General features: G+C 33.2%; 1 protein-coding gene across 2 annotated transcripts in view; it reads right to left on the bottom strand.

The window, feature by feature from the left end:
- Positions 1 to 12,312, bottom strand: part of LOC106458375 (small conductance calcium-activated potassium channel protein-like) — a 79,446-nt gene that overhangs the window by 6,822 nt on the left and 60,312 nt on the right. For both annotated transcript variants that reach the window (XM_022384564.1, XM_022384565.1), the window contains one exon: positions 1,936 to 2,046. In XM_022384564.1, coding sequence (XP_022240272.1) covers positions 1,936 to 2,046 — 111 coding nt within the window. The remainder of the gene's footprint in view (positions 1 to 1,935; positions 2,047 to 12,312) is intronic.

The following is a 12,312-nucleotide window of genomic DNA, read 5'->3' as shown; positions in this document are numbered from 1 at the left end:
AATAGAAAGTGTATTGAACATATAATGGTACTAAGATAATAGAAAGTGTATTGAACATATAATGGTACTAAGATAATAGAAAGTGTATTGAACATATAATGGTACTATGATAATAGAAAGTGTATTGAACATATAATCGTACTAAGATAATTGAATGGCTGCATAGAAAGGAGTCCCTCCCCCAGTGGTACAGTGATATGTCTGCGGACAAACAGACCTTTGTGTGGCTTTGTGCTTAATAACAAACAAACAAACATAGAAAGTAAAAGTAAAAAAATACAAACATATATATATATATACATATATTGTTTTTATTGATTAACAAAGTATCTCAAATATTCTATTTATGTTACAAATGAAAATTATGTTTTAAACCAGAGGAAAGGCACTGGGACGTTGTTTTAGCGCAAAGCTACCTGCGCTCTGTTCATCGCGGGAAAATGAGTCTCTTACAACGTTAGAAACTGGGTTTCGATACCCGTGATGGGCAGGGCACAGATAGCTTAATGTGTAGCTTTGTGCTTAACTTCAAAAAACAAACAAACAAACAATAGATGTTCTTAACTAGATTTGTAAGGTTTGTTTATTTGTTGTTAAGCACGAAGCTACACAATAAGTTATCTATGCTCTGCTCATCGTGAGTATCGAAACCCAATTTTTAGTGTTAAAAGATCACAGATATAACACTAGTCCACAGGGGGAGTGTATTTGGTAAGAAAATTGTATTTGGCGAGTTTCCAATAAAATTACTGTCCCTACGTGTTTTATTTGAATATAGCAATTATGAATTTTCTCTGGATGCTGTAACGAGAACATCAAGATGAGATATTTAGTAATCTCAATTCCGAATTAAAAACGGTTAAGAGCATAGTGATCGAGCCCCCGAATTTTAGCGCTATAAGTCTCCAAACCTACCGCTCAGTCACATGGAGGTTTTTTTTTTAATTTCAAAACATCTTTAAGCCATTAATGTGATATCTTATTCTTACTTTTCATTTGTGTCGTTGCATACTGATTTTCCCAGAGCTGGTGCTTTTTCCCTTTCCGTGATTATTTTTTTAATTTTATACTGACAGAGGACACAACCTTGTACGTTTGTCTGTTTTGTTTCAAGCTCAAAGCTGCAGTACGTTTTAATTTTTCTTTATTGTATCATTCCTAAAGACTGGAGTTGGTAATTCGTAATAATACATGAGGTTTGTTACAAATAAGTATTTTATTTAATCATTTATTATCAAAACATGGAGTAGGTAACTTACAAATTGTTTACTAGGATCAATTCAGATTTCATACCTTTAAATTTCCAAATCCCTTAAGCGTATAATAGTGATATAAATAATAGCATTAAAATAATCTTAATTACCTTGGTTACTTGACGTTAAAAATAGAACAAATAAAAAGTAATGAAAGAATAATAAAAATATTTAAACAATAATAAATGTTAATATAGTAAAAAGTGGTTTCTGACGAGTTGCCCTCTCTGTTGTCGGTGGTTTGGAATTAGAGACGGCACCACGCAACATGTACTGTCCACTGACAAACGTGCTGCGACAGGACTCCATAATTGGAAGGAGGTGAGCCTGTATTTTTGAAATTTTAGATCTTTTTGATCTGTTTAGTATCTTTCGTAAATTTATGACATTATAAATAAGTTATATTTACGTAAGAGCACTAGTAATTTGGTGAAAAAATAAAAACACCAATAAATCTATAATCATAATTTATTAGAACAAAATGCTCAAAGTCAGACATGATACATGGCAAACAAATTAATCACCTTTAATGTATCTAATTTACAATATAATCCTATTGTGTGCCCGTGTGTGTATATATATATCAAACTTATAGAAAAGATTCACCTTTAATACATATAACTTACCTCATTGTGTCATTCTTTTATTGTGTATAAATCAAATATTCAAAGTTAGGGCTTACCCTTTTACACAGCTGTGTGTCCATCATAAAGTTATGGACATGTTTTTCCGCTCGGGTAAGTTCAAGCTTCCTAGCGATCACAGCTACTACGAGGGCAGTACAACCAGCGCCCTGAAAAAAATAACACTTTCTTGCTTTATACCCAATACGTAAAGCATATAACACGTTAATCCAATGAAAATTTTACTTCAAAGAGACAACATTAAATACATATTCACGTTAAGTGGAGTTGAGATTCTTTTTACCCATTAAACCAGAAAAGCTTAGCATGGTAGCACTTATGCATTTTATTGGAATTATCACATTATACAGATCTGAAAATTTTTAGGAAAAAAAGATTCGCTCCACTCTTTGAGGCTGGGTGCGTTATAAGCGTGACTTTCATATCCAACTATTTGGTCAGGAAGAAGACTCTCCTAAGGCTGAAAACACAACTGAATTCTGCTGTAAGCTTATTGCTTAAACCGTTGCTATTCTTTATATTTTATCTTTCTTCGTAAATTATGTTTTATTTAAATATAATATCACACTCTAGAACAGTAATGTGCAGAGGGCAAGGGCAAGGGTTGATTGAGAAAAAGGGTACTTTTCAAGCATCTTAAAGAAAGCGTTTTCTTCTTTTTTTTTGAGTGGTGTATGTGTTAGAGGAGACTATGGGAACTGTGGGCTGTTTCTAGTAGACGTAGGTTAAAAAAACGTGAGTTGTAAACAGATCGTCTTTTATTCCTATTCAGTTTGTCTATAATCATTTTATGATCCAAAATTAAACAGGAATTCTTGCGTGTTAACACTTAATAGAATATTACAATACTGTAAGGTCCTAAAGGTCCCTGTGTTTCATTCGCTTTAAGCCTGAATTATTTTTTCTCCTAATAACTCCCAGAAGCAAGGTGTGGAATCAGGTGTACTTCTTGTAGTTGTTGAAAACGCTTATGACAGAGAAAAATACACTTTTTGGACATAAGGGCAAGAAGGCAGGGGCTTGATCCCACCCAGACACCTCACTGATCTATAAAGCAACGTTTTAGGAAAACTTCATTAATAAATAACGATTTCAAAATGATACATTACATCAGCAAGTGTAAGGAAGGCCAAAAGTAAGCTTATGATCTGAAGAAATATTATTCGAATAAGAACAAAATTAAATCCGGTGTCTTCAGCAAGGTTGAATATAAACCTATTAAGACCAATAGGTTATTTGAATTATCTACTCTCAGTTTTGTTTTGTTTTCTGTTTCTAAAAAAACTTCGTATCATAAAATAATAATATAGAAACAGGTTGTTTAGAAGCCTCTTAGGACGGCGTGTTCTAGTAGTTAGCTATCTAAGACTGTTAAATCCGAAGGTTCATGGTTCGTGGCCCGTCGCAGTAAAAAAGATTTGCTCCACTCTTTGAGGCTGGGTGCGCTATAAGCGTGACTTTCATATCCAACTATTTGGTCAGGTAGAAGTAACCCAAAAGTTTGTTAAGGGTGCTGTTTACTATCTGCCTTTTTTGCTGGCTATACGTAGATAGCCCTTTTTGTAGCTTCATGTGAAAATTCTAAATCAAAAGAACTTATAGTTCAAGTCTGTTTCACCAAGTGCATATCCAGACATTTTATTTTCTATCAACATCGTTTGAGCTACCATAAACATTAAAATCTTGTTCAAAGCAAGCATTACGTCCCGGAAGTCAAACACGAAACCATATATCAACTTGATTCTATAACGAAACCCGTGCCAAAAGACACTTTTACAAAGAACTTCCTTTATATTTTGAATTCTTTTCATTAAACTTTTATGTACACACTATTTTAATTTCCAAAATACATAAATCAGAACAGTCACCAAAGTCATTTTTCTCTGAAATAATAAATGCCGGTTGTCGGGGTTATCTTATTTCTAGTTAAGGTTCCATCATTATATTTTGGGAGGAAACATTCCATTGGGGACAAAACAAATATTTAACGCGATAGTAATAAAGTAGTTGTAATTTAAGGTAACCAACTTTGTACTCGTTAAAATTACGTTGCGTTTACTTGATACGTCAATACGGAAGTCTTTCCATTATTTTCTCTTCCTTACGATCTTGAATTCTGAACCATTTCATTTATTTAATAAAGTTCATGTTCTACTTTCTTACCGCCTACAAGTAGAGTGCGAATTATGAGACTTTGGGGGGAAAAGAACTTGAGAAACGCATCAATTTAGTTTAGTTTGTAACTAAATGTGCTACATTACTCCACTTAACGACTGTTCCTCTTCCATACTGAATAACTGAAAGCAAAATCTATAACAAAAAACCTATCACTGATGATCTTCTGCTGTCCAACTTCTAGAGTTTAAGAATCTTACTACAAACGGAAAGTCTTGGCCATTTTAGACCTATTACATCAACAAAACTATTATTTCTTATGTTGTTAATGTATCATGTTTGTATTACAATTCCAGCTGAAATCAACTTTTACCATTAAATTCTGTTAGAAGTAAAGCAATTATAATTTTCGATCTAGAAAATCCTGGTGACAAATCCAGTAGAGCTGATAAGCATATTCAACTTTTTGCTCGTAAAGCGCTCCTGATAAATACGTAGAGTATCTTAAATTTCACGAGTATTTATATTTGTTGTAGCGAAGAGGCTATTAGCTCAATACCAGAGTTTATCAGACTGAATGAATGACATCATTCAAAGTTTAAATTCGAACGCTGATAAGTACTGGTCCTTGAGGAAGAGCGGTATCAAAATCAATCTACAAGAAAGTGTAGTAGAAATACTACCAATACCATTATTCATACTAGGGAAACTATAGTGGGGCAGTTAGGAATAAAGTGTTATATATTATTATAAGTATCATTTTCACCTTTAATTCAGCTTGTAACCTAAAAAAAATTAATTGTACACCTATTAGCATTAGATCTCACAGATGTCTGGTGAAGCATTAGTCCTAGTCAGACAGGTCTATCGAACAACAACCTACACTAAATGAAGTGCATCTCATTTTCGATGACGAGGAACCCACTTTGAGACTAATAATGGTTGGAGATGTCTTGAATGGATAACGAAGAAAAACTTTAATATAAGTTTAACATAACAGCAAATGTACAATGTTTCGACAATGTTTTGTCATCATCAGGGATATGATGATGTACCTGATAATGACAAAACATTGTCGAAACGTTGTACATTTGCTGTTATGTTAAACTTATATTAAAGTTTTTCTTCGTTATCCATTCAAGACATCTCCAACCATTATTAGAAGTGCATCTCAAATCACATCAGTGCATTTTGAGTTTATTCTTTGCTAGTGATCTACCTATTAGGAGTTTAATAAAAAAACTATTATAAGTTTTAATGTAACTTATATAAGAATGAATACCTTTAAATGATTCACAGTTCGCCATTTTAGCACAACACACTATGTAGCGGTTACATGAATATCAGTTTTCAAACATAGCTTATTTCAACGACATCTCATCTTATCCATATATCCATACATATTGTTTCAATAACATTTAATGACACAAACTATTTATATTAAACACCTTAGCTTCGATTTTAAATAGTAAAAATAATTCACATTCTTTTGTTGCCATCATTCGTATAATACGTTCTTGCGTTAGAAACTTTATTGAAAGTAACACAGGTTATGCAAATTTCATATATTAACAAGTCTTTTCAACAAAGAAAGCATACTCATTGTTTTCCCACAGTTAATATACTACATCAAGCGAGGTTACTATTTCATTCAGAGCGAGACATAGCTTTTGTGGCTACGGATGTTGGCGTCTGATTTCCGAGTTATTAGTTCAAAATTAGAGATGGCTGTTCTTGAACCTTAGGGCTTTGTGACGTTTACACCAAAATGGTAACTTCTTAACAATTCGTGAAATCTATAATTATTAAAACTCTTATTTATCAGAACATTTTTATTTTGGTTTTATAACATTAGAATTATTGCTCAAGTAATTAAGAAAAAAAATTGTTCGTTTATTTTAGCGCATATTCTGTATTCTGTCCACTGCGAGAAATCGAATCCCGTGATTATGCGTTGCAAGTCCTGAAACTCACCGCTGACCCACCGGAGTGTACTGTTGAAATAATAAAAAAATAAGAATTTAAAGAAATTTGTTAATTTTTTGTGAAAATTTACCTATTATAGTACCGATTTCCTAGAATAATAAATATAAAATTCCTGGATATATCTCATCTTTTGTTATTATTTCTGTGAACCACACATTCAACATATATTTTCTATTAGATCGGACAATTCATTGAGACATGTTGAATTTGGTGGTTATCTTTCAATAAAGGATGATGTTTTCAATACATTACCAAAATTACTTGCGCCTGCGAACTATACGGTTTTCCGAATACTTACTTAGTGTCCTGTATGTTGTACAAAACGTTTTAAATTTCTTATAACTCCGAGTAATGCAATCACTTTTTGTTTGTCTTGAATACCTAAGAAGTAATTATTTATAGATTCATAACTCAACAATAAAATGTTTATTTTATAACCATGAATAACACAATAATATACATATATATTATACTATTCTTGTGTTGTATTTTATAGCTACGAGTTAAATATGCTTAACAAACTGAAAATCGAGACTAAGACAACTAGAATTATAGACTTACAGCTTTACAAAGTATTAAATAAAGCGAGATACCTCCATGGGTGTTACTTAAAATATATTTAGTTACTGTGTTTGTTATGAATTTCGCGCAAAGCTACACGAGGGCGATCTGCGCTAGCCGTCCCTAATTTAGCAGTGTAAGACTAGAGGGAATGATGGTAGTTATCACCACTCGCCGCCAATTCTTGGGCTACTCTTTCACGAACAGAGAGTGGGATTGACCGTGACATTATAACGCCCCCACGGCTGAAAGGACAAGCATGTTTGGTGGGATGAGGATTCAAACCCGCGACCCACAGATTGCGAGTCAAGCGCCCTAACCACCTGGAAATGTCGGACCTTCTGTGTGTGTGTTTAGATGTAAGGATTTCAAACAACAACGCAATTTCTAATGCCCGAACAGTCCGAAGAGACGTCTACAAGCTATCATATTTGCATAAAGCTCGTTACAACTCAAAATTAATAATTATTCACCATTTAAAATGTTATTTTTAAAACTACAACTAGTTACTTATTACTAATGGTCATTTTTGAACTCGTATAATTTATTGAGCCAATAAACAAGATAAAATATCGTAGCAATATTTAATAATCTCTCAACACTAGAGCATCAAAAAAATGTTTAGAAAATTGACTCAGTATAGGTATGTGCTGCCATCTGTTGGAAACTGTGTTATATTAGAGGTGGACAAAATTTTGATGTTTAATTTGTTTGTTTGTGTGTTTGTTTGATGTTAAGCCCAAACCTACACAATGGGCTATCTGTGTTCTGCTCATCACGGGTATCGAAACCAGGTTTATAGCGTTGTAAATCCGCAGACATATCCCTGTGCAACTGGGGGGCTAATGTTTGGTCTTGGGATTAAATACAACCCATTTCATCAAATTAAAGCAATATTGGAATTGCTATGAATAAAGAAATTCAAAAATTTACGCTAGAAACAGATATGGAAGGACTGGAAATGAAAGACAAAGAACACATTCATGACTCTAATAACTAATGCCCTTTCTACAAACATGATAGCATGCGTAGCGCAACATTAGATTTGCCTATAAGTAACCAATGTTGTATTGAAATTACTCTTTATTTCAGTCAACAGTTTTCTAGCATTTAAGTTTAGAAATAGCAATTTGCGAAACATTTCCCGTAACATTCGGAAATTTCAATTTCATATAGAATAGCCAGCATCACAAAATTGTTAGCAATAAACATGCCAACGTTAGACATCCATTTAGTACCATTCACTTCTATATTATTGAGTAACTTTGCTTTAGATGAAACTACAATGCATAAATATAATTATAATACTAAAAATTATTATTCTTCTTGTCCCCCAAGCGGTAAGTTTATGAACTTACAACGCTTAAAACTGGAGTTGGATTCCCTGTGGTGGACCAAGAAGAATACTATTAAACTTTAAACGTTGTACATTTGCTGTTATGTTAAACTTATATTAAATTTTTCTTCATTATCCATTCAAGCCGTCTCCAAATATTATTAGTCTCAAAGTGGGTTCCTCGTCATCGAATTTTAATACCATAATTTTTTATCCAGAGTGCTTTTTATTTGCTTTTGTTGCACTGTTTAATATTTCTAAACAGCTAAAACAATAATAAATAGTTTAAATTTAAATTAATCACCATCCTCAAGTCATTGAAAAACTATTCTGTATTTCCCCTCAGTGCCAACGTATGTCGCTGCTGTGTTCTTTTATTTTGTCATTATTTGTTCCATCGTCCTCACAAATTTTATTTTGTCTCGAGTTTCACTGCTTTCAGTCCAACTACTTCTCAAAGTCACAACTGCCAGACGTAGGCCTTAATTTCCATTTCATACTACTGTTATTGAACAGGTCTTTCTCATATGTTTGCTTCTTTAAAATGTTTGCGCAAAGCCATTCCTAATTTTGAACTGATAGACTAGAGGGAAGGCAGTTAGTCAACAGAAACCACCGTTAATAATAAAGTTACTGTTGTAGACCTAATAAAGGAACTTGCCCGTTACTCTTCGAGCATACCCGCCCAACAAAGGACGAAGCGCTATTTTGCGGTAACGGGACGCGAACCACGAACCTCTCGGATTCACACTTCGGGCACGTAAACCATACGACCTGCACTCGGCTCTCATGTCGAACCTGGAGAATATAGCACAAAAAATTTGCTGTTTTGTCAATTGTGAACTAGTTTCGTTTTTTTTTTAAGTCACTATACACTAGGTCAATTATCGGAACTTTGGTTTGAAAATAAGATTTTGGTATAAAGTTACCAAATGTATATCTAAAAGGTTTTAGTAATTAGCTAAAAAATTGTTTATTGAGTTTTAAGCATTTCTCAAAATCTGGTAACATGGTTGGGAATATTTTACCTCCAATCAATCAGGGAAGAATGCCAAATCAACAGAAACATCCTCATTGTCACAAAATAACTACCACAAGTATTAAGGCATCTCAAGGAAACGTTTTGTATGTTTATGCTAGAAGGCTTCTGAAACTTTTGTTGTTGTTTTTTCAATTCTTCTTACCGTTTTATATTACTAAACGCCTTTCAAAAGCAGCTCCAAAAGTTACTTCCACAATTTTAAAGATCCAGATTTGCTGGATGATTTCCACAGACTCCAACTGTGTATTCAGCCAAATTACACGACGAAAATATAGCATTGAATCCACATCAGAAATATATTATGCTACTTGCATGATAAAATTTAATGGCTTCATTGTTTCCTCTTTTTCAAAAGCGTGCATGATTGTGCTTTGAATCAAGCACATAAACTTATAGTTTAACAGAATGAAATACAAAATCACAGTGACCAAAAAACAGATTATTATCAAATACTTTTTCAGTTACGGACACGGATTATTGTTGCAGTGTCTTCATAGCTAGCGATGCCTCATTTCCTGAAAATAAAGTACTGGATTGTCATCTTCGAGATTGTGATAGCACGTGAGATTAATTCCAAAATCCAATGGAAGAGGTTCATCGTCTCGAATAGTGTTGCAGATGTGTGTGTGGTGGGGGGGGGGATGAGGAGGATGATGTTTAGGTCTTTAGTGCCCATATGAGAGTTCCTTGTTTCTCCCTTAGTAAGCTTACAGTTTTGAATATTCATTATTGAATACATTTTTCCCAATAATATTGTATAATCTGGTTGATTGTTTCTATGAATTTGTTCACAATTCTGAGTTTGCAAATGCTCTTAGCAAGCAGTGTCGAAGAATGAATATACAGCAATAAAGGATTATATGAGGATATTTATCTTTATGTATTGCCCGTGCAACCTTCGTAATTACTTGCATCATTCGTGTCCAAAACGTGGTCCTTCTGCGGTCCTATTTGTGTTTATGGCATTATTGAAGACTTTAACAACATTATCATCAAAAGATTCAGTTTTTGATTTTATATTCTTGAGAAAACTTTCCCCGGATTTGTAAACATCAAGTTTATTGCAGGTTGTCCTTTACATCAGTCCGTTTATCTTACATCAATATCTATGAATCTGCTGTAGCTATTATTTCCTCGACAAAACTTTGCATCAATCTGTACTTCTCATTCAAAAGCGAATTTGAGGGAGAGGCAATCGTAAGGGGGAGTACAAAAGCAAATGTAATTGGTTATATAAAAAACTCACTTTCAAAACTTTTCTTCAGTGAAACTAACTGCTGTGCAACTTTGGACACACAACTCTTGGCTTTCCATTTCTGGAGTGATATTACATTAAAAAATATCACATTGCAGCTGTGGTCTTAGGAGTCGTTCGAAACGTGTATCAGTGATGTTGAAACTGTCAAATGATTAAATAAGATAAATAAAAAAATAAAAAACTGCAGGCCCTCTACTATTTTCTCATCTTCCTGCAGAAAGCGAGGAAAAACGAATTTGTAATCCCGTTATTGGAAGCTACTTAATGTACAACCTTTTTCTCACAACTCAGTTAGGCCTTCACTAAATATAAAAAGAGCTGCGCACTTTCATGAAATATTGTATTTCTAAGCTATGTTAATTAAATTTAACAACAAAACAAATTGCAAGATAAGTTGTCGATAGGTGTTTATATCTGATAAAATTAAAAGCATATGACTAAATAACACAGGAAAAGTGATTAAATTAAGCACTATTTTAAGTGTCACACTTTTAAATGCAACGGCAGGGAAGTCATGTTTGTTGGGATTATTGAGGACGTTATCTAAATGTATATTAATATTCCAAATTTAAAATTAAATAAAAAATTTAAATGCAACGTTGCATATTTACACAATTAAAAGTTCATTAAAACCGTCAACGGCTTCTACTTAAAACCACTCAACATGTGAAAGCTGTTGATGGCTTTAATAATCTTTTGATTGTATTAATTATTGATTTGTTCCAAATTTGTTTTTAACCTACCCATTCATAAGTATAGGAGACAGTTAATATACAGTGTAAGTTGGTCATCATATACAGAACAGTAAGAGTAAATTAACGGAGAATTAAGGAATGTACAATACCCCCTGAGAAAAAGTTATGTTCAAAGTAAGGCTCAAATTTTCTCTTAAGAGTACGAAATATAGTAAAATAAATTAAACAAGATAAATAAAGAAATTGGAAATGTATAAATTTGCAAATAGGGATCGTAAAAAAAGTAAGGAAATAAAGCTGGAGATACTGTAAACATTAGTTACTCAAATTATAAACCCCTATTTTGGCTCCGTGTTGTTACCTAGAATTACATTTGGTGGTACCGATTGACAACCAACTTCCACAAAGTTATGGTGCTTTCTGCCATGACAAGCAAGTTTGTCTTTTTCAAATTTTTCCAACCATATATACATACAAAACAAATATTGCATTACTTTGGGATCTGAGGGTAGGTTTGTAGAGATCGTGATGAGTAATAAAATCGAATCGGGCGAGCCCCCACACTTGGTATTACTGGTGCACAAAAATCATAATCATTGGCTGAAATTCCTCATTACATTTGCTTGGTTGTCAGGTTTTTAATTCTAAATTTTTTATTTATCTTTCTTTGCTGGCTTTTTTTTTATGCTCAACTATGGGTAAAGGATTACTTGATATGGTAGCTAACAATAAACATAGCTAGTAGCTAGCTGATACGGTTCATTATGATTTACTGTAGATATTGACTATTTGATAACATTAGTTCCAGATGTAAATTGTTAAGCTGTAGCTGGTGATTGTCATGAATATTTCTTTGAGAATATAGTGAGCATTTATAGTTTCTGTTCTGTGTAACTAAATTTTCTATATACAATACATATAAGTAGAAAAGCAGCCTTTTCAAATATAGCATATACGTCTAAAACATCGCTTTAATTAAATCTTCGTGTCTTTTAAAGTAATTATTTTACGAATGTGTGTAGGAAAGTTTAATAGTATGTCTATTTATATTTTTTTATCCCTTCTCTTCATACATAATATAGGGGTTGGCTATACAGCTATTCATAGGTCATCCCTACATGATTTTCAATATTAAAATCTAACGTTACACTGTAAAATGCACGAGTACAAAATTGTCGAATTGACCGACCTCGTAACGAGATTTTGTAGTAATCAAGACATGTTTTGACTCCATTAGTTTTTTTTTGTAGGTAAGCTTTAGGCTCTTAGTTATACTATGTTGATGCTTGCCCTGACCATGATATTGTTACGACAGCGGAATTCACGTGACGCTGGTAACACATAATGAGTATCTAGAAAGTTCGGGGAACATCACGAATAATCCAGTATTTGCTAGACGCCCTCTATTCCTGTATATAAACG

This window comes from Limulus polyphemus, unplaced genomic scaffold (genome assembly GCF_000517525.1).
Source record: "Limulus polyphemus unplaced genomic scaffold, Limulus_polyphemus-2.1.2 Scaffold453, whole genome shotgun sequence".
Lineage (NCBI taxonomy): Eukaryota > Metazoa > Arthropoda > Merostomata > Xiphosura > Limulidae > Limulus > Limulus polyphemus.
This window is presented reverse-complemented; position numbering and strand designations above follow the sequence as displayed.